This window comes from Platalea leucorodia (assembly GCF_965183815.1).
Source record: "Platalea leucorodia genome assembly, chromosome: 4".
NCBI classification, from domain to species: Eukaryota; Metazoa; Chordata; class Aves; order Pelecaniformes; family Threskiornithidae; genus Platalea; species Platalea leucorodia.
In genome coordinates, this window is record NC_138826.1 from 74,149,933 (window position 1) to 74,173,338 (window position 23,406).

The window sequence follows — 23,406 nt, forward strand, 5'->3', positions numbered from 1 at the left end:
TCCAGAGTCTAGCCTGAGAAAGGCTGAGGAGGGACAGAGCAGCCCACTAAAGGAGAGGGAGAGCTAAGTGGGTGGAAGGGGGTGAGGGGAAGAAAATCCCCACCACCGGGGAGCAGGGGTGTCCTTCTCTGCACCCCCTGCACTCCAGAGCCCAGCATGGAGGAAAGCAGCTTTTGCTTTCCATCCCTCAGTGGATGTCATGGCAGGAGCCAGTGTCTTGCAGGGGGTGGTGTCCTAGAGAAGTCACCCACCAGCGGTGGATTTGAAAGAGGACTGTATTATTTTAGGACTCTCAGAAAACAGGTGGTTATGTAAGGTCAAATTCCAGCAAGTGTAATCAAACCTTAGCCTTAAGCTGATCACCAAGCAGGGTGTTAGGAGGTATTTATCCAAGCACTCCTCCTTGTGTTGTGACTTTCCTCCAAAACAGCCAGAGCTGAAGCTGGGACTAAATTAGGAGAGCTGTGCCATCCTCTGCTCTTCTGCTGGCCTTAGAAAATCTCCCTTGCCAGCTGCACCCTGCCTTGCCTGTGCTAAAGACTCCTCTCAGATACCTTGATTTTATACTGGAATTCATGGCTCCATGTCAGGCTGTGTCCAGGCTCCCACTAGCTCTTAGGTGTGCCTTGGTGCTTTAGCCTTAGCAGTGCTCAGGGCATGCTGCTTGCAGCTACATAACATCTCTCTGAAGCCATGAGGCAGTAATTATCAGCATCTCTGTGGCAACATTTTTCCTTTATTGCACTTGTGCTGTTCCCGTATTATTGCTCTCATGGCCCTGCCTCTGCAAACCCCCACAGCGTTATTGTGGCAGATTCTCGTGGAAAGCACCGATGTGAGAATTGCCCCTTCTCCCTCTTCTTCTTTCTCTCTTGTTTTGTAGACTTCAGTATATAGAAGAGAAAAACAAATGTGGCGTTCAACAAAGCAGGTAACAGCTATTTAAATTCTCAATAAATATTATCCGATAATATATATTCACAGAAGCTTAACAAGCAATGAATGTGCAACATTTGCATGTGGTGAGCATTCTCCTCCCAGAGCTAACAAAATCACAATCAGGAATAACCAATAGGGAGTTTAAGTGGGTCCTGATGAAAAGTGTATAATGCTAAGGGAAAGCACGGCAAGAAATCATCATCTTCATCATTTTCATTGTCATCACCTGCTGCACTGGAGAAAGCCTTCAGAGGAGGATGCTCCTATGGGACCCCATCATTACCCTTCCCAGCTGGCCACTGGGGAAAATTTCCCCTTTTTCTCTCTCTCTCTCCTCTTCCTTTATTTTCATTTTTCTCTAGAGGTAACTTTCACCATTACAGTCAAAGTATGCCATCAGCTATGGACCCCACAAATAAATCTTTGTGTATATGCATCTGTCAGAACATCCTTTGTGCAACATGTGTTCGCCCAGCATGCAGTGATGGCTCCTAAACAGTTCTCTTAGTCTATGATGTGTTTATGATGCTTGACTGGACCCCAGAAGTGGGCTGCAGTTCCAGGTTCTTGGCACAGAAATATCCTTAGGGGCCTCCCAGTAAGAGGCTCCAATTCACTTTATGGAGGTGTGTACCTCCACTGGAAAGCAAGAGTCTAGAGGCTCTAAATTAAAAGAAAGGTTGGAATCTGCCAGTGAAAGGCCATAAAAAAAAACATTAAAACATTAAACCCTATGCATTTGCAAGATCCTGAGGGGAGAACAGAAGGCTTAGTACCTGGCAATATACCTGAGCAATAAAAGGAGAAAATTTAAAAAAAAAAAAAAATTATTCACATTTTCATCCCCTGGCTTTTCCCCTTCCACAGTTATTTCCACCAGGGATCGGCTATCGCATGGCAGCTCGAGCATTTAGCATCTGTGTGTCTGGGAGGTGAGCAGCCACCCAAGAGACAAGATAATGGAGCAGGAAGAGCTGCCGCTGCCTCCTCTGCCCATTAGTTGAATGTGCCCAAGGAGAGTGTGAGATGCTCCCCAGAAGCAATCATTTCTGTTTGAAAGCCTCAGCTGTTACATGAAAAAATTGTAATAATGGTAGCAAAGAGCTGAACTGAATGAGATTGCACAGCGGTGCTTTTATCTGGTAGGAGGAGGAAAGAAGAGTATGTCTGTAGCATGGTGTGAAAGCCATAGGAAGAGATGTGTCCCCTTAAGAAGAAGAAAGAAACATTTTACCCAAATGTTTTAGAAGAGCCTTTCTTTATTGGGCTGCTGGTTGCCAAGGAGAAAGAATTGATCGTTCAGAAAAAAAGATGAGAAAAGGAGCTGTCAGGAAAGAAGACATCTGGAGCTGACTTGTGTACAGTTTCTTCTTCTTAGCCCAGTGACACTGAATCATTTGCTTCCCTGTTTTAAACCGAATAAAGCTCTGGAATTATCTGATTTCCATTTAAATAAAAACACTTTCTTGCAGTCCCCCTTTTTTTTTTTTAAACAAGGCAGTATTACTTCTCTGTTTAGTTCAATGTGTGATCATTTTAGTGAGTGCTAGTGGATCATTTAATCACTGTTCACGAGTATATGGCATGTAATTCATAGAGAAGGAATCAATTATGGAAAAAGAAAAATCTAAGGAAGACCCTTGAGACAGTACTGTGAAAACCGTGTTATTCAGGTACATTTTTAAGAGCAATCACATGCTCTGCTTTCTGCCAACCACATAGATAACAAGATTAACTACCTGGGTTTGATCAAAAAAAGGGAAAAACTGTTAGGTCGTGGTTCACCATATTAATGTTGGGCATGTTCTGAAAATGGCATTCAGGAGAAAAATAATCTTATAAAAGAAAAACAGATATTTTAATTGTGGACAGTAAGAAAACAGGAAAGAGAGGAAGGTTTTTAAAATAATCTAACAAACTCAATCCCTTTGCAGCGCTACCACCAGCCTGGATGCAGACATTAGGCAAAGCTAGTGCAGGGCAAGGACACTCACTAATGTTACTGCTTTCTCATGGGACGACTCTGCAATGAGTACCGGGATGCTCTTAAACAATGAATCACAAAGCAGTTATAAAGTACTGAGCTTTTTGTGCTGCATGGCCAAGCACATCAGTCCCCACAGCAGATTTCTGGATGCCTGGGTCTCATCTGCAGGTCTACGAAATTTCTGTACATCAGTTTCCATATTTACAAAAAGTGATGATGAAAATTTAGCTCTGTGCTTTGAGATCTGTGGGTGAAAAGTGCTATCTAAAAAAGAGAGGATTCGTTCTGGTTTTTCTTTTGTTTATGCCAACCAGGGAAAAGTTCGTGTAAGTTAATAAAATCATACCAATGTAGCAGTCTTGTGGTATTAGACAGTAAGACTTGGTTATCTGTTCCAAGAAAGGCCAGACTCACTGCTCAGAAGGAAATGTAACTCTCTGATAAGTAATGACAGGCTACATGGGTTTTATATCATGTGCTATAAAAAGCCCCAGCATGTCTTTAAGCGTTGGTGCCTGAAAGCCTGGGGCCTGTAATGGTGTTCTGACGTGCACAAATCAAGCACCCTTGACTGAATGAGAAAAGCAGGGACTTCATTTTTCCTGAAGAAGCCTTGGCAATGGCCATTTGGCTTGCGGACTTAGACATGTCCCCAGTACCGCCTAGTTTCTAACACAGACAGGGCCATTGCTGGTAGTTCAGCTAAACCTTACAGCTTGATTTCAAAGGACCCTCTTCTCCAAACTGACCATGGAAATCTCTCTCTAGAGCCCTGGCAGTGGAAAACCAGACCACAGCCTCCTTAATCTCTGCCCCACTGCCAGAGCAGCCTCCAGGGCATGAGTGGAAATGAGAATCAAGGCCAGGCCCTTTTGCAAGCTGAGCTTGCAGCCACTAAACATAACTGTTGTATCTGGCAGCAGGCACAGATTCCCAAAGTCAGCACACCTGGTTTATTGCAGGCTGTTATAGATGCTTAGTCCTGACACCAGAAGAGTGGTGCATGATTTCCTGAAGGAAGAACAATAAAACTCTCCACGAGGATGCCTTCTTCTCTGCATCTTTGATGGACTGATTTGCATGTGTTCAAACAGCTAAATATCTGTACCAGGCAAAGCCGAATCCACTATATCTGTTTCTCTTTTTTTCACTAGCACAAAGGACAGACAGCTTAGGAACATGATGGGCATTGGGGAAGGAGGGTTACAGCTTGTGAATCTTCTTTTGCAGGCACCTTTGTACACTGAGTTTCTTGCCAAACTGCTGTTGACATAACAACCCCACTGACCTTCTACAAGACAGATAGACAATCTCATTCCAAATACAGATCCTACCACTGTCCTTCTCTCACCAGGAATTCAGAGGCAGTTGGTAGGCTGCCTGTCTGCAGGAGGGAAACTGAGGTTTAACTGCAGATGCCTGGCAAATTAGCTGCTCATTTCCAGTCAGGTACGTCTGTGTGGCAAGTGATAAAGCTCTATCAATAAGCCACAAAGTCTCCCAAGCACCTGGCACGAGCTTGTAGAGATATGTTTCAGAAGAGTTATTGTGGCCCATGCCAGCCACAGCCCTCATCTGCTGCATCCCTGAGTCTGCGCCTCATCTGGGATTTCCTCCCACAGTCCCATGAGCTCAGCCAGCCCCTGGAAAAGTCACTGTCTTGTAAACTTATGTTTTCTTTGTCATTCAAGTGAGCTGCTATTTCTGGTATAACTACAGTTACCATGGCTACACCAGCTCATAAATAGGGTCAGAAACCTTGGAGATGTTTTTTAAGTGATTCCTTGGAATAGGGAATAATCCGGCCAGAGGTAACAAAGCTCATGGGTTTTCCTTTGGGGCCACAGGGACTGCGCTTCTCCTACTGCCTGGGCCCCACGGCTTCTGGTGTAGCTCTGGTCTGGATCGGTTGGCAACTGATGTGGCCCGAAAGGCTTTCCCAGGGCCAGGGGAGGAAGAGCCGGGGCAGGGGCAGGGAGGGACGGACAAGGATCAGGTACTCAGTCCCTGGGCAGAACTTGTCATCCATCCAGGGTGGCAGCCGGGCACCGACGCAAAGCCAGTGCTTGTTGCTCTGCAAAGGAGCCACGCACCTGCATCCCCGCAAAGCAAATGCCACCCGCTTTGTGATGGTAAGGGAGAGAGAGAGGATGGACAGAGAGGAGGAGAGGGGAAATGGCCTGATTATCATGGGAGATAAGAAAGAATATGATAAGCGGGGCCATATAGGGAGTTTCTTGGCCAAAAAATAGCTTCATGTGACACCATGGAAATTTTTTTCCCACGTGTCCACTTTTGTTAAAGAGAAATGAGCCAGATTTCATTGGGAAAACAGGAAAACAAAAGGGGTGTTTTGAAAACAAACAGCCTGAAAGAATGTAAATTTTTAAGGTTCAGAAAAGAGGACTAGGGGGCTGTAGAGCCAATTTCCCCAGCAACTCTACCTACATAGAAGGCGGCAGGAGGGGAGGAGGAGTCCCCGGAAACCTGTCTGCAGCAGATGGAGGCATGGGAATGAGCAGCGGGGATGGGAGCAGAGTCTGCTGCCAGCAGGCTGCACCTCTTTATAGCCACACAAGCAGGTCCCTGCCCACAGTAATCACTTCTGCTGTCAGGAGCTGCTGAGCACAATCAATCTCCGCACATTTGTGTACAAGCTCTAGTCGTCACAGGGAAGAGATGATGCCAACACGATGCTGCCCCCGTCCTTTTTCCTGTGCCCAGAAATTATTGCACAAACCTCCAAAAGCTGTGTGATCGTCCTCAAAATCACGGGAATGCTAAGTGTGTTTGCTGCTTCTCTGCTAGATTGAAAGCCCCTCAGCTGCATCTAGGATTTACTTCCCAGCTTCTCTGCACCCACTCAAGGGCTAGGACCTTATTGATTTTTTAAATGTAAGCTAACAGTCTCACTGAGGGATTTATCTCATCTAACTTCAGCCATCTGAAAGCCCAGAGGCCACAGCTGTGGGGCTCTTGCTCAGCCCCAGAGCAGTGCTGGACTGGTCCCCACTGCCAGGGTCTGTCATGTCTGAGGCAGCCTGTCCTTTCTCGGTCACATGCAGTCACAGCCCTGGTTGGCATGGCTGCTCCAAAATCCCCTCCTCCAGCCTCACCCAACGACAAAGCCTGTCCATCACTACACAAACCTACACCTTGGTTTCCTTCTGCCCCTGCGCTGCTCTGATGCTCCTAGTGCAGCTCCTTTCTCTGGGACCATAATAGGCCCTGCCAGCCCTGATCTCATGTTGTGAGCTGGATGCTCAACAAGGATAAGTAAGCAGTGCTTCACCAGAGCCAAAGGACCCCCAGAGGAGTGTTAGCCCTGTGGTTATGCCTCAAGCCAGACAGCTACAGTCCATGACTGAGGTGCTGCTGCAACAGAGAGTGAGGATGATCTTCCAGAACCTTCTAGCAGGGCCCTGGACCTTCTGCTTTCATCCTGAAACTCCTCCCACTTTTTCCACATCTCTGACACCAATCTCCCAGGCAGTCACAAAGGGCTATTAAAACGCATCAGAGATGCAAAGCATCTGATAAAACAGTGAGCATTACCATCCATGGAGTTTTGTTGGGTTGGAGTTTGGGCTGAGGCACCAGCTCTTCCCTTTCTCAGACAGCCCCTCGCAGTACGAATGCTACCAGTACCCAGATGTGACGTAGCTGTTACCATCAGCCCAGTGCCTTGGGTCTCAGGGGTAACAGGCCACCCCGCTGGCTGGCCACCCATGTGCAACACAAAGGTTTCCCCTTCTTCCCCCGCCATCTCATCTGCTGGATGCAGTTAAATATTCACCAGGGCCCTGTGGAGCATCTCAGCAGCATTCCCTATGACCTCCTTGAGCAGACTCAGCCCTCTCGGCACCGGGCTGACCGCATGCACTGCTCTGTCAGGTGCATCTTGACCCCTGCGGCACAGCTGAGAAGTTTGCTGGAAGCCTCTCCATGTGTTCACCAGCACAGGGGAGGGACCTGGGGTGACTGGGACCAACTCCTCCCTTCCCTGCATGTGCAGGAGTGTGTGTGTGTATGTGTTCACAAGCAGTGGCATCGCTCAAAGGGCAGATGATTTCCTTATTCCTCTTTGCTTCTCCAGAGATCACCCCACAGGAGCTCCAGAGAAGCCACAACCTCTTCTTGCAGAAAGGGGCACGTCGCCCCTCAGGAGCATCTCGCAGCTCTGCTGCTCCCCCAGACCTCGCTGGAGCTGTGCCTGCAGGGTGCCGGGGTCACAGCGCTCCCCACACGTCCCCCCCCGCCGTGCGGGGGCCCGCCCACGATCTGCGCCCTGATGTCACCTGGTGGCAGGGTATATCTGGAGGAGAAAGGAGACCTTGAGACCCTTTCTACGCAGGCTGGAGGACGGGAGTTTAATGATTTGCAAGAGGAGCCCTTGGCACTGTAAGTATTTCCTAGGAACGCAAAGCAATAATGAGGGTGGCGGGGGGATGAAAGAGGAACTGGCTGCAAAACCCAGAGGAGAGAAAAGTCCTGATAAAATCCCATGGGGGAAAAATTTGGATGTTTGTGCTTGGAGAGCATGAACAGACCCAGTAGCTAAGAGAGGGAGTTGTGGTTCTTGGGTGGTCGTTTTCTGTTTCCTCTAACACTGGGGCAAGTCCTGCAGCAGTGGTTTGTCTCAAAGCAACCTGGCTCTGTGAGCAGCTCTGCGCTCCGTGGGGCCGCTCAGTTTCTCATGCCGGGCACCCCTCGGCTGGGGCTCCCGGCACCCCCATGGCTTGTGTCCTCGGCTGGCTGAGCCTGTCCTGGGGGGGCTCCTGAGGAGCAGTCGAGACAGGCAGCTGGTGTCTCCTGCTCCGGTGCCCAGCTGTGCATGCAGGGCACATTGGAGGGGAGTTTATACCGTGTGATGCTGTACCTTTGGTGTTACTGAATCCCTTCCTTCAACTGGGACGGTCTTTCCAATGATCCCCATCCGGGAAGCAGTTGTGGGAATATAGTTCTACTTGAAATGAGTTTCTGTCTTTTAGAGTGCATCCTCTTTCATTTGTTCACGGTCTTAAAACTGCTGCTAGAAGGAAGGGTCTGAGATCCTGTGTAAAACACAGGATCAGAAAGGGCTGAACCTGTGTGGACTTTTTCCATCGCTGTGATTAGCCAGCTCAAGCAACTGAGACTCGAGCTGTGAGACTCCTCACAAGCATCTTACACTGGATACAATATTCCCTGACGAAAGCTTGGCTGCAAGGATGATGCTAGTGACTTTCATGAGGTCAAGAGCTGAGCATGCAAGAACCCCATCAAAAGGAATGTAAAAACAAGGGTATTTCCTCCTGGATGCTGCCTTCTCCCAGCATATCACTGCGTGGAGGGCCACAGCCCATGGGGGTTCTGTGTCTGACACCCCTGAGGCACCATGAAGACAAGTGCACATGGAGAAGTCTGTATTTTTTAAGGTTTCAGACAGGGAAAGATGAGATCCTACACTGAATCTGTCTGAAGAAGGTCAAGTGAGGCATCTGCATTATCTGTCAGGGAAATTTTCCATAGAGAATCAGAGATTAAGGAGGGGGCAGATTAAAGAGTCAGCGTTTGTCGGTAGTATTCAAGCCTCTTTAAGTTCAAAGAAAACTAAAAGAAGGATGATTAATCTGGCCAGCAACCCAGAGGTGGGATATCTGACGCAACTGAGCTAAGCCCGTTACCATGTATTAGGTATAATTAGCATTTGGACGCAAGCAAAGTTCTTACCCAGACGATTAAACCCTGGACTGAGCAGAAATACTGTCAGGGACAATTAGGTAACACCTTGTCAGAGGAGGCAGCAGAGGAAGTGCGTGGAAGAACATCTTGTTCCTCAACAGTCTTTGCATCCACAGCCGTCAGCTCCCACCCAGGAGCAGCATCCCAGTGCTGGCAGCAGCAGAAGAGCTCTGGCAGCCTGGGAAGCACCGGGGTGAGGCAGCATAGCACTTGCACAGAGCTAGAGAAGGAGACGCAGTCTCGTTGAACGTTTGTCAAGCCATCTGTTTGGTCTGGTACCAAGGACTATCCACGTACCCAGGTATGGAGAGGCGAAAGGCTGGGAAATTCCCCTGGGAAGCTGCCGTGGGTGTCTTTTGCATCTGTGGTCCTGGGGCCGCCTGCCCACCCATGTCTGGCTGTGGGCAGGGGCAGCTGGTTCCCAAGGTGTGGGAACTGGGGCAGCTCCCTTGCTGCGGGGCAGGGCCCTCTCCAGCATTAATGGGGACATCTTTGCTTGTGTGTGATGGCAGGTGATCCCACCAACTCATTGGTGGGAGGGCAGCTTGATTCCTGCACTTTTCTGTGGCATTAAGGTTGCTTTCCATCCTCTGCCCTGTCTTTTGGTGATGCATGGGAGAACAGGTAAAGGGAGGCTGCTAAGGAAGAGGTTAGAATTGTCCCTTTTAGCTTCATTGAGTGCCCTTTCTTGAATTCATGCAGGTGAGAGAGGATGAAGTGCGATTTAGGCAGATTCTTTTTCCTACCAAATCCCAGGTATCAAGTAGCTGGCAGGTGGATATGACTACTTCATATTGGAAGAAAGGGAAATTCCAAGGACCGAGTTTTCCCATTAGCTGTTTCTCTATTGAGTGAAGGCCAGGGGCAAGGCATGGACTCGAGGAACTAAGAGGAGTTGACCCTCAAAGACATTTTTGTGGTTAAGGTACTGTGCTGGGAACTCACTTGGAGACTGAGCTCAGCTGCCTCTTACAAGTTTTGGATGTCAGGCCGAAGGGCTGGAAATCTGTTAGCCAGTTTGTTTCTTCCGTTGTACTTTTGGGAGTAGCCCTTGAGAGGGGTGCCAAGTATCTCTGCATGTCAGATGAACTGAAGGTGCTTAGAAGTGGATGTGTGTCTCTCATAGTTCAGGAGGGGTACCTAGCACTGAGACAGACAACCTACTGACGAGAACTGCTCCTCAGGTGGAGGCATAATACTATACTTTGGGGCATTAGCAGACATGCCATGGAGCAGTTTCCCAGTGCAAAGCATTTTGCTGCAGGGCAGTACCATCTGACTTCCTCACTGGTCCTCAGTAACAGTGAGGCACCAAATTCTCTCTTTGGTTTGGAGCCAAACTGCCTTCACCTCTCAGTTTGGCCCTAAAGAACTGTGAGTCAAAAGATTTTGTCATTCCTCCCAGCTGTGCAGTCCAGGTCATACCAATCACTGCTCTTCCATTCCCATTCTGTAAAAGATGAAGGTGACAGTGTTTGCCTCTCCTGCCACCACACTGTGAAGATAAAGCTGTAAATACAGGGTGATTGTTCAGGTGCTTCTGAGATGATAGCCAAATAAGTAACTTCTACGATTTGAGCTGATCCCTGTGTTTGTGGGCACAGCGTGTGCTTAGGAAGCGTTGTGTTACAGGCGGGGGAATAGCATCTGTGCATACTTCAGCTGCAGACACAACCATCTGCTGCTCCATTTGGGGCTGCTGGAACCCATCCAGTCTCCTGCTTGGGATATTACAGCTGAGACAGGAGCCTGACCGCAAGCGACAGAAGAACTAGCATGCCTCTAGGTGCTATCATTAGGATCCATCCTATTGCCAAAACAGATGGAAAGATGTCAGGGGTGAAGTATTCCCAGACTGCCACAGACACAGAAACACAGCTCTTCGCCTTGCATTGATGTGGAAGTGACACAGGATTGCTTGGATGGTCTTTCTCCTTGCATCTCAGGCTTTGCTTTCTGGCACTCTGGCTATTTCAGGACTGTCAAAGACAGGAACTGTCTTCAGACTAAGAAAAAAATACCCATCTTTGATGGCATTTATAGTTCTGAGATTAAAAGTCCAGAGTGTCACTGCAGGTGATGTTGGGGATTAGGCCAGAGCACTATGGTGACATAATGGGATTAGCCTTTAGTACCAAATCCTGAAGTTAATTCCATCAGCGATTCCATCAGCCTGGCTGCACAGGGACGAACACCTGGAGATAGGAGTTATGTAATGGTCATGGGGAAGAATGTGACTTCAAGGAGGGGAGAAAAAGTTGGCAACTATTTCTGTTCCATAAATGCACTTGGTCAGATCATTCTAGCATACTAATTAGCACAAAATTTGACGAAGGGCTGAAGCTGCCCCTTGGGCACTGGTGAGAGTTATTGCTGCCCTCTCTGGGAAGGAAGCAAAGGGCTCTGGGCACAGCAGTTCTGCCCTCCCAGGCAGGAGAGATGTCTCCCACACAAGAATTGCTCCCTGATAACTATTTAGCCCCTGTGAAGTGGAGCTTGGCTTATGTGCAGTGTGGTGCAGAGGAGGTCAATGCATGTAATATAAAGCTCAAAAATACCAAAATGGACATATCCTGGGGAAAGTTACGGGCTTTGTTCTCCTAAACCCTGAGAAATTAAATTCTGTCTAAAAGACAGTCTCCAATGCTTTGCCTTAGCCTTCTTTATAATCTTTTAAAGATACTGTGCTATTTCCCGTAAGGTTGGTATTGACAAACGTGAGGCCCTAATTGCAGCTGCACCCAAACTAAGGGCCCATCTAGCACAGCATCCCATCTCCATCAGTGTCCAAAAGGTATTGCTTAGGCACAAGGATAAGACCAGATGAAGTATATCATGATGATTCCCAAGCATAGGATATTTCTCTAAGCCCTAAGTGTGTCTTTGTGGCTCCTAGGAGTCATATCCCGAACCAGTCCTTAGCTCGAGTGTCCTTTGTTTGGCATCTTAATTCAAGCTTGCCAGATGAAAGGCAGTGCTATCCTGATTACTTAGTATGCATTACAATCTTTCTTTATGTTTAATATCTTTATCTTTAATCCTGTCACAATTATACTTTCCGTAATTCTGTCACCTGACTACTGATACCTAGAAATGATAAGCAGAGTGTTGCAACAGTCCTTGCTATTATCTTGCAGACAGAGGGATCTGAAAGAGGTGTGCGCCTGCCACACACAGCAGCCCAGCAATGAGTGAGAACCCAACCACCAACCTCAGCACTGGAGATGCTCCAACCGGTCCCACTACACCACGCAAGGGGCCTCCCAAGTTCAAGCAGAGACAGACAAGGCAGTTCAAGAGCAAGCCTCCTAAAAAAGGAGTAAAAGGGTAAGGGTATTTTGGAAAGAAAAGAAACCATGCTAACTGGGTGGCCCCCCACTGCTAAGCTGGGCTCCTGCGGTAGCATCTTCCCTTGGGCAAGGAGCCAGGAGTCTTCCCCCTGCCCCTGGTGCCATCAGCACTCCTTCCTGGAGCTGCTCCTTCTCGCCTGCTGCCCACCCACTCTTCTCCTTCCCCAGCTGGGGGTGCAGGGCAGCTCCCCTTTCCTGGATGCTACTAGCCCAAACTCACCCGTCGCCTGTTCTTTTCTCCCCTAGATTTGGAGATGACATCCCAGGCATGGAGGGACTGGGCACAGGTAAGCGCTGCAGGATGTTGTTGTCATGCCCTGCTTTAACACAAGCGCAGTCTGGCTTCAGCACAGGAGAGGACTGCCTGGGGTGACCTCTCTGTCTCCCTGGCCTCTCTGCAGCATCCAGGGTCACCAGAGAAGGCTAGTACTCCCTCCGCAAGCTGCCACAGTCATGCTTATGCTTACATACACTACAAGACAGAAAGGATATTTAGGCATGCTTCAATTTCTGAATACTTCCATTTGGCTGCAAATGTGCTTGTTTGTTTTCTGCTAATACTCTGGCTAAGAATTTCAGCAGAATGAGGTTCTCAAAGAAATGCCAAATGCTAAGCTATTAATACCAAAAATCACAGGAACTAAATCCCAGCTGGCTAAGTATTTGTGTTATCACCAGAATCCTAATTTTAAGAATTTTATGCACCCATCTAGAATTGAGAAACACTCACTGGATGAGCTGTAGCCAGTCAGAACTCCTCAGGTATCAATAACAACTGCACCTATCAATGAGTTACAGATCCGGAATGTTGTAGACTAAATTATTCAGCATCTGATTTAAGATTGCACCTCTTCAAGGAGATCACAGTTTGGCTACAGGCAGTTTATAAGAACAGGAGAAACCACATAACCAGAATGAATTTTCACACCAGTCTACACAGTCACCGAAGAGGCTATAGGAAATGCTGGTTTGCTTTTGCTCACAGAGAAAGATGGCACAGGAGAAAATACACCAATCTTGTTCGGTCTGGTAGGTAGTACCAGATTTGAAGAGCTCATCTGCTCATTTAACCTTCAAGTGGAGTCTCATTCTTCTTGCTCTTCCCATCTCTAATGTTTCCTGAGTAAATCAACCTTTCTATTAATGCAAAAGAAATCCAAGAAGTGCAGTGACCAGAACCCATTTCTCATTCTCTCTCTTTTGCAGATATCACAGTGATTTGCCCATGGGAAGCTTTCAGCCATCTGGAACTGCATGAGCTGGCCCAGTTTGGGATCATCTAAGGTGCCAGCATCTCTAGTGGTGTCAGCTGGTGACTCCGCCGATCCCAGCATGGTCTTCATCACCTTTGACATTTATTTTTGGCCCTTACATCCACCTGCTCATGGGCAGGGTGGTTTTGTAAGAGCTATTTATGAGAAAGTCCTTTGCAGATTAATTTGGCAAAGAAGTTATTCAGGACCCTGAACAGACCTCATGCTCCATGTGATGAAACTACTGAAAAATGTCTTAATGCCTCCCTGCACCATATCCTGTCTTCTCCCACTGTCGTAGATCTTCATGTGTATGGAGATAAGGGGAGGCTGTATTTGAACTCTTCCCCTGGTTAACGTTTCCCCTGGTTAGCTGAGATACTGTGTGAATGGCTGTGCATGTATGTCCAGACCTACTTATATCAAGCCCATTCTTTCTTCTTCCTTCCCTCCCTGACAGTTTTCTATATAGGATTTCCGTGGGTATGTCCCCATGTTATCCAGGCCACCAATTAGTTGCTGAGAGTATGCCTGTAGAGAACAGGATCAGAGTCACCAGTCCAGACATTAGGCTATTTTTATGTAGCAGGAGACCCTTCCCCAGGGGTTCACCATAAGGAATCTGCTGCTAAGATTTACCTCATCAGCAAGAGGGGAAAAAGGCTTGCAAATGTTGTCTCTACTGCCCACCAGCTATGAGCCATGAGACTCTGGCTTTTCTAATAATGTTAAACGAAAATGTGTGTGTCTGAGATCAATAGCTAAATGAATTAATCCTATTATTCATTCCTTTTTTGCTCCTGAGTGGTTGCAATTCCGAAGAGGCAGCACTCCAAATGACATTGTGTTTCCTCTCCTTCAATGGGAGTCTTGTGTTTGACACTTGCACTGTCCCCAGGCCCATACATATTCACATGAGGTATTCACTCCCCAGGACATGTTTTCTGCCTGTTAAGAAGACAGAGAATCATTACGATCTGTCACCAGACAGTGCCAGTCGTCCCGCCTCATCTAGCAGAAGATGGCATTGCATTAGTTGCTGCATCTCCCTGTACGCAGCATGGGGCAAGTCCCCCTTCACGCACACCCCCCATCAGCAGGAAGGCTTTTCTCTTCACCCCCTGGCAACTTCAAGCTCTGGAGCTTGTCTGGACAAGCAGGCAAATGGTGGTTCCCCAGAGAGAGATAACAGCAGAGCAGGTGGGGAGGCAGGGGGAGGTTAGGATGTGTACAGGCAGGCAAGCGCAGAGCGAATCCACTTAACCCTATCGATTTGTGTCTCCTGGTCTCTGGCAGCCTGAGTGCTGGTGAGTGGTGAGGCACTCATAACCACTTAAATGCTTGGGGAAAGCACCAAGATTCCCTGCTGTCCTGGCATTAAGGAAGGGCTTTTGTTTTGTTTGGAGGCGAGGCGCAAGCTTTGTTGTAGCTACATAATATTCATAAGAGGAGATGGCATTTTTAATCATTGCCTTCAGCTTGACAAGCTTCATTGCATAAGAACTGCCTCCCCCCAGCTTATCTTTCCTATGCTGAACATGTTCATGGGAGCAAGGAGTGGTTGTGCAGAGGAGAGCAAATCCTGCCTAAAAGATCGATCCCCACACATAAAGCATTGCTATAAATCTATGGCTGTGCTATAGTTATCCGCTACTGTTATTCCAGAAATAAAAGCTAGCAGTTTTCATTTAAAATATAGCTTCACCACCAAAGGCTAAAGGAAATGCCTGTTGGCAGTCCAGAGTACAGCTTTTATTATTCAGCACTCCTGGCATTAGAAACAGCAGTAAACCAATGAGTGGTTCAGAACCACAACACAATCACAGTGCAGGAGTCATGTACCATTTAGCTAATTGCAGCACACAGCTATTTCCTTGGGCAGAGGCAGTCCGTCCCTCCCACTTACACCTAATTTCTCATGCCTTTCTCACCTTTTAAGGCTTTTCTTCTTTCCCTAAGTGTTCTTTATGTAAATGACATTTTATTTAGCTTTTACTGTAGGGGACTGATTTCATTTTTTTTCAAGCTTATGTGCTGGCACTCTCCTTCTGTAGTTAAATGTGAATGTTCCTGTGTCAATGCTCTTGTGCTTTCTCTCATGTTATACCATCCTGTAGCATGTGATCCGTATTCCACCTTCTCAGTCTGTCCTCTTCTATCTGGGAAAAGACCCACTGGATCCAGTTTTGGATCCTGCAAGCTGGCTGCCTCTATTATCATTGAGTTTTCCCTTTTTTAAGCAGGAGAACGAGGAGAACCTTTGAATTAGTTCTTTTGCTCCCTCTTCATCCCAGGCCTTGGGAAAGCAGTCCAAAGATAGTGGGATCCTCTGTCAGAAAACACTGGGGTAAAAGCAAAGTTCTCCTTAGTCCAGGGATTGAAGCATTTCAGCAAACGGGAGGGTCCTGGTGTAGTTTCATACCTGACTGCCATAACCCCTGCTCCCATCAGAGAGCTACTCCATTCTCCTTCCTAGATGAGCCCAACAGGAATGCACATATACCCCCAGCTCTCATGCCTGGCTGATGAGCTGAGTCAGAAGATGTTTTGAGTCAACACAGTTTGTTAGTTATTTTTAAAATAATTTCTATTCATTAATAGGGATTATATTCGTTCCTTTACTTGTAAGGAATTTTGAGACTTAGAAGAGGAATCTTAACACATCCTCACAGTTGTTTTGTCTGAGGTTCTGAGGTTTTTCTAATGAGCTATAGCCCCCGAAACTCCAGTTTTTCAAACAGTAAGAGATGGCTATGGTGCAAGAAAGCAGAAGTGTTAAGGTAGCTTGTTGAAGGACTTCAGTCTATATACATTGTAATATGTTATTCTTTGTTCTTTTACTATAAAAACATGTCAAAAGCAATAAAAATGAATAAAAAATGTTTCTAAAAGCCCAAGAATGTAGTCTGACTTGCTTACAAAATATATCCAAAAAAAGGCAGATGACTTAGCTTTTCATTCTAAAATCCTTTCCTTAGGAAAGCTCTGAAAGTCCCTCACCACTCCTCATGAGAGAAAACCAGCTGTTTATCTCCAAATAATAGGCAATAAAGACTAACTGTGATATCATCTGAGAAGCAGTTTTTGCCTGAGTGATGACTGGTGTATTCTCCCAGGCGTGGTGCACATGATTTCCTTAGGGATGAAATCTTTTGGCCAGTTATGTCTTTTGGGACTTTTTATACAACTGAGTGTCAGCACGTTTCTACCGCGTAGCAATAAATGACCAAGATGTAAATGCCACTTAGTTCCTTCTCATTGCTATGACTGGAAGATAGAGCTGCAAATGCTCATCTCCTTTTGCTTCTTGTTGTTGCTTTCTAAACACTCCTAGGGGTTTCAAGTTGGTCAGGTTCAATTGCCTCCTGGTGTACGCTGCTAGGTCTGAGCCTTAGAAAGTGTTTTCTTTTGTGCTATCTTTGGAGCTTTTTTCTTGCACCTCGTCATGGAGTGCCTAGTTGAAAGCCTTTTGTCTTTGAAGGCTCCCTATCCTGTGAGACACAAATATGAGTTTGCCAGGAGTCATTCTGGGGGGACTTTTTACAAGTCCTTTCCCAACAGCACTTTGAAAGCCAGAGAAACGTCCTTTCACATGGTTACTGCTATTTCATAGCACCAACTTTAAAGCTGGGTTTAGCTGGTGCCTGAAAAATTGTATATCATGCCCAGAGTGCCCTCAAAGATGAGTCCCATCCTCACTGACCTCAGTTTCTGGCTGTAGTGAGAAAGTTAAATAAATCTAAATCTCTGCAAGAAAAGAAGAACGAACCTTGGGAAAAGTGAGAAGCACTTGTCTTGCTTTTCCTCCCCCAGTATATCTAAATCACTTCAGGAATCCTAATTTAAAAAGAAAAGTCTTCATTGTAAGTCATGAGATCTGAAGGTGTCCAAGATTCCCATCCTCCGACAGTTTGCAAATCAGCACCTCACTCAGTATCAAGCCACTATCACATTCTCCTGTGGTATTGATCAATATAGTATGGACTAAAAAATGTACTCTGACAATATCCTTGTGTGTTTTGTGGGGCATTGTTTTACTTTATATATGGGATCTTGAGAGTTAGAAAAATTAATGTCAAGAGCATCCATTACCTTTAGGTCTCCAGTACCTGATTTTTCAGAGTATTTAACATCATGTCTTGGTGTTTAAAATACAGCTGTCATTGGTTGTGGTTGCAGCTATGAGCACTGATTAGTGAGTACTCTCTGAGATCAGACTCTCTGAGTCTAATCTCACTCAGACAGTAAGATCCAGGGCCTCAGCTTGGAAGTCTGAGAAACAATGAGTACATATTTTGAGAGCATTTATGTAATGCCTCACAGGAATGACTTGTTGAGCATCACTCAGGGTGGGCAGGTTATTCCAGCCAACAGTCTGTTTCAGCATCACCACACCGCCGTGATTCCAATCTAGACAGATTAAAAAAAAAGACCAGAAGATCATGCAATTAAAATTAAAGATAGTATCACAGGCTTATGAACGTGATCGGCTCTGGCATTTGCTCATACTGGACTGCTTAACTTTGAAATCTTACTCCCAGTCCCCATAGTGCTGCCAGGGTTGTTAAAGCTGGGCTCAGCTTAGTACCCTTAGTACCTGCACCTCCAGAGTTTGTCCTGACTGCCCAACACAGAGAGCACCTACGGCTCCCAGGGTGGACGGCACCTGTAGCGGCTGGGATGGCTGAAGCCCCTGTGCTGGGGGGACATAAGGATTGAATTCTGTCAGCTGCAACTTTTAGCTTATCTTTACCAAGTGCTCTCATTTTTTATGTCGTTCCCCTTCTTGAAGTTCAGCATAACTGTGGTGAGATTTTTGGCCCTTGCTGCTCCTACTGCGTGAAACACATACTTTCACTGTGAAGGCTCATTGCCTTCAGACGTTTTCAAACACTTTCTTGTCTCTGGCATTTTTCTGAGGGCCTCTCACATTCCTGAGGCTATAAATGAAGTGGCTGAGCATAGCAAACACCAGCACACATGAAACATACATAAGGCTGTCCAGAAGGCTGGGCAGACCAAGGATACGACACAAATAGATGAACTACATTACCCATGAAGAGTATGACTTTAGTCAGGGGGGCACTGGGAGTGGAGAAGACTTGGTCAGACTTGGAGAGCTTGGTCAGGACAGCGGTGAGCACAGGAAAAGTTATAGGAAGGAAAGATGCCCTCAAGAACATGGAGAGCGTGGAGCAGCAATGAGGTGAAGCCCCTGCTCTGTGAGCTGCCTGCCGAAGCTGTACACCTGGTTCTGCCCTGCTGACCACGCCAAACAGGGTATGGCAGATGGCCAAGGAGCACTTGCAGGACCTCCAAGCCTGTCATGGTGCTGAAGAAAGGCATCCACACATGGCACAAACTGTCTACAAGGGGCATCCACTGAGGAAGCTGAACTTTTTCCCTTACAAGAGGCCTTGCTCCATCTGGGAGACAGTGGCTGAAGCAGCACAACCATCCAGGAAGAAAGACAGCTTGGGAAGAAACACATCAAAAGGTGGGAGCAAGGGTTGCTCCAGACTACCACCACAATGGCCATGTGACCACAGATGACAGAGTAGGTAACCAGGAATAAAATCAGTGAGAGAATCTGTAGCTTGTGTTACTAGGAGAAGATCCATAAGAAGAACTCAACAACCTGTGTTTTGTTTCCCCTCACATCTGGTTAGGACATCAGAAGGAGTAAAAGATGGAAATCCCAGGACTGTTAACACCCCCTCCAATGTAGGCTGTTAGCACACATCCCTTGGAAGTGTGATCTATGCAGGCTTACAGAGGGTGAAGAGGGGCACAGCAGGTTCTAGACAGATGGAAGACAGGGCCAGTTCCTCAGCCATACAGAGGTTTCTGCCGGACAAGTGACCTGAGGCACAAGCTCACATTGCTTTATCAAAACCCCACATTGGTTTCTCTAGGCACAAGGAGAAAGCAAGCTCATCCGCTCATCTCACAACCTAGCTGGATACAAGTCAGCTTGAACCTGTACACCAGACAGCCACCCTACCATCCAGGCAGCTGCTGTCATGGTCATAGCAAGCTTGCATCTGTCTGCACCAGGGGAGCTGGCTGCGGGTTGGAAATTAAAGGAAGAAAAATAACAGCAGGTCGACCACATGGGAAACAACAAGTAGTGTTAGATCTGGCTTTAGCAACTGCAGTTTTACCAGAAACCCTCACTGGAATCAAGGTCTTTCCATGCTAGGCACTTTGTAAATACATCACTGGGAACTAATGAATTAGTAATAATCCTGATATCCAAGCCAGTGTGTTATTCCAGCCTGTAGATACTGAACTTCAATAACAAGGGGGGGAAACAGTGGAGATGCAGCACACAGAGTCTTGAAAATGTCAGTACATGGCCAGGTCACATATAGACAGTTGGAATGAGGAACATGCAGATAGAGGCATCAGGGAACAGTCCTTTCAAACACAAATCTTAAGGTAGGAGAAGATCTGGCAAGCACCAGTCCCAGACAAGAGCAAGGGGAAAGCAAGTCAGCAATGAAATTGGAATGAAATACGGTCAGCAAATGAAGTAATTTTGGACTAAAGTTGCCTATGCAGAAATAGTACTACAAGGAGCTATATTATGAGAAACCTGAGAGGAACTTAACACTGTTACATCCCCATCCAGAAAGCTGCATTCAGTTCTAGGTATTTTGAGGACAGAGGCTGACAAACTGTTAAGCATTTCGAGCTAATGTAGAAGGGGGAGGGAGAGGAAAGAAACATACAGATAAAAAGATGAAGAAAGGAGGAGTAAGGACTCCACAGGCAGCAGGGAATTTGCCCCAGTATGCACAGCCCCCTGAAACAGCCCGGTGGAGTTGTGATTCCCATCTGGAGGTAGCTGGAGGGTATAGATAACAAAGGAGGACAAATATTAGCTAGGATGACCCAGGGATAATCTATCTGAACATAACAAGACAGCAAAATTTTAAGTAGCTGTTATTAAGAAGTCCTAAAAAATGCCTTCCTTGGGAAAGCTGGCCTCTTGTCCCATGGGAAGTGGGAAGGCTCTGTTACTTAGGACATTTGTGACTGGAGCATAGAAAGCATCCAAGAATCCCCTGCAGAGGACATCTGGTATGGATCAGGCGTAGTTCCTGCAGGAGGCAGGGCAGTCACACTGGGCCATCCCCATCGCTGCTTTCTCTCAAGCTATACAGTAGTGATGTATAGAAAGTAAGTTTGTTTTTCATATGAAATTTATGCTCAGTCATTACAATATCAAAGTTAAATACACAAGTAGCTCTGTTTAGCAGCCATCTGTAAGTTTCTGATAACAAGACACAAACAAACCAGTGAAGAAATAGAAACACATTAATATGATGGAAGAAAAATGTCTGAGCTGAACTTTCACCCCTGCTCCCTGTTGCCTGTCAGGAGTTATTATTTCTCTGTGGAAACAAAAAAAAAAAAAAAAAAAAAAAAAAAAAAAAAAGAAGAAGAGTAGGGACCATTGGCTCAGACCTATACCCCCATTAGCACCCAGCGAGCCCAGTGGGAAAGGCGGCTGTACCTGCCCTCTGCTCTCAGCAAGCGCCAGACAGCCCAAGCAACCTCCTGCTGCCACAGGACTGCTTCACCATCAGAGAGCAAAGTCAGCAGCAACAGCCTCCCACTCGCCATGCACTACGAAAGCGCAGTGCAGACACGCATGCAGTAAGTGGCAGTCCTCAGCAACCTTTTGTCGAACTGAGGCGCGGGGTGCCTGATCCCCACACATCATCTGTGTGCCCCCATCATGGTCCCTGGCACTACACTGTCTGCTCGCCGTCTCCATCATCCTCCCTGCCCCTCTTTCCTCCCATTTCTTCCTCCTCCCTCTCATGTGCTTTGCCTTTCTTTTCTGCCAGACAATGCACTTCAGGAAAGCCTTTTACCTCCTCCATCTGCTCCCACTGACAGCAGCTGGCCCAGGTCTCCTCACATCCCCTCTTCTCTCCTCTCCTCTGCAGGCTTCTTCCCTGCAGCACGGGGGGTCCTTTGCTGATTGTCTAGGGGCTAAGGGAGCAACTGCAACCAAAAGCTCACTTGGAAAAATAAATATAAAAAAAAGCAAAAATCTAAGGCTCAAAAGAAACAGCATGGAAGTACATCAGACATTTTCATTTCACTGATCAGCAAGAACTGCTTCTTGGAAAAAAAACAGTAAGATTTTAGTTCCACTACCTTTAGTGCCAGTTTTCTCCACTTTGGAAGATACAAGATGCACTTCGTGGTATGTAATGCTACAATATGTAATTTTTTTTCTCGGCTCTAGTCTGAGTCCATTTCTCTGAAAGGCAGAATAAAGCTTTGCAGCTTTATCCTAGCCATGTAACCTCTTTGCATTCATTGATGGTAATGCCTATTCCCATTTTTAATCTTAATAAGCTCTTTAGTGCAAGAATATCCTATGGCACTAAGACATACATCTTAATTCCTTGACTTAAAGCCAGGAGTCTCTTTGGAGATTTTCCACTGAATTCCACAGGCTTTGGATCAGGTCAGGCTCCAAAAAAAACCAACCTGCTGCAAACCAGTGAACTACCTGACTGAAAAAGCGCTATGGTTTTATATCCTTCTAACATGTAGCTTTTCTATGTATATAAAATCTGCGTTCACAAGAACTTCAAGCAGTGTTTAGCCTGAATAATTAGTTAGCCTGATCCCAAGATGCTCTTGATAAACTCTGCAGGAAGGAATATTTCCTTACCCTCACTACCTTGGCCCTGGGCTGATACAGTGATTCAACAAGAGAAGTTTGGAGCCTTCAGATGCCTACTCCCAGAAGAACCTTATCTCTTGATCTATCTAAATTAGTCAATTAAAAATAAGATTCCCAAGTTCATGCAGGCAAAAATGATAGAGATAAATTTAATATGAACTAAATTGCAAGCAGGAGGAAATCGCTGCTAGTTATAATAATTTAATTACAGAGCAAATTTTAAATCACCTCTTTTGAAGGACTGAGAAAAGTCATACTGTGGGGACCTCCTGGAATTTCAATCTGAGCCCCAAATAAATGTCCCAAATGGTCCCAATAGTACAAATCTTCTGGCTTGCTTTCAAACTGGAATTATGGCCAGGGGCTACACAACAGTGTGCAAACCATTCACTGCCCTTCATGTGTCTTCACTTTGACACTACTTAAAAACGAGAAGAGAAATCTGTCTCCATGACCCCTTCAGTCTCTCAAGCTTTGTGATGAGGCACTGAATGTGCACAGAGGGGTTAAATTAGCTCAGGGCTCAGACACACATCCAAAGCAAGAGGGTTGCCACAGCTTTAAAAGTTACTGTTCATTGACTGGGTTCGAGAAGGTGACCTCTTTTGCTGCTCCAGTTGCTGAATAAAATACAGTTCATGATGGCTTATACTTGCATGTATCCTTTCTGCTTGTAGCAAGCTCAGAGTGCAAGCCCAACTCATTGCTGCAGCTCAGATGCTGAGCAGGACTCAGTAACCCAAAATGGCTTCATTGCTTTCCATCAGGGATCCATAGACCCTGTTTGGTTTACTGAAGAGATGGTCAAAAGGCCATTTGATCGGACCCAGAAATGTCTTCATGGGAACAGATTTATGATAGGAGATAAGTCTGTCTTCCAAGCAGCAAAAGTAAAATCAGATCTGGTGGCTGGAAACCAGTGTTTGACAAATTCAGATAAGAACCACTTTGCTCATTTCTGACAGAGGAAATAATGAACCTCAGAAACAAACTTCCACATGATCTGTGCCCTGTAGGTCTTCAAACCAAGACTGTGTGACAGGATGGAGGATAGATATGCTGTGGCTAACATCTGTGGCTCAGGCAGTTCAGAGCTCTTGTGCAGGACCACTGGAGAAGTTTTCAAGTCAGAGATATACAGGATGTCACTAGGATGATCCCAGCTGGTTTTGACAGTGTATCACCCATCCTTACCCATTGGTGCACAGGTGGGAGCCCATGAGCAAGAGCTGTGTTTGAATATGACAGCCTTTATACTCATACATAAGTCTGTGAAAGAATGGAGATTGGCTCATACGTTATACCAGTGTCACTGAGTTTGACACAGGCACTGCAAAATTTCTAGCCTGTTGCTATGGGACAGACAAAATAGGGCTTCACTGCTGACTTCTGCATGTCTAATTTAAATCAGAAACATTCAAAAAAGCATAAGAAGGTAAA

At 46.3% G+C, this 23,406-nt stretch overlaps 1 protein-coding gene across 1 annotated transcript; it reads left to right on the forward strand.

Moving 5' to 3' along the window:
* Window positions 1-7,289: 7,289 nt before the first annotated feature.
* Window positions 7,290-13,283, forward strand: PDE6H (phosphodiesterase 6H; the record flags this gene model as incomplete). The annotated part of the gene is made up of 4 exons (XM_082308978.1): window positions 7,290-7,327; window positions 11,788-11,977; window positions 12,247-12,287; window positions 13,207-13,283. The coding sequence occupies exons 2-4, from the start codon at window positions 11,838-11,840 to the stop codon at window positions 13,281-13,283; spliced, it is 258 nt and encodes an 85-aa protein (XP_082165104.1). The 5' UTR covers window positions 7,290-7,327; window positions 11,788-11,837.
* Between the last annotated feature and the right edge of the window lie 10,123 nt (window positions 13,284-23,406).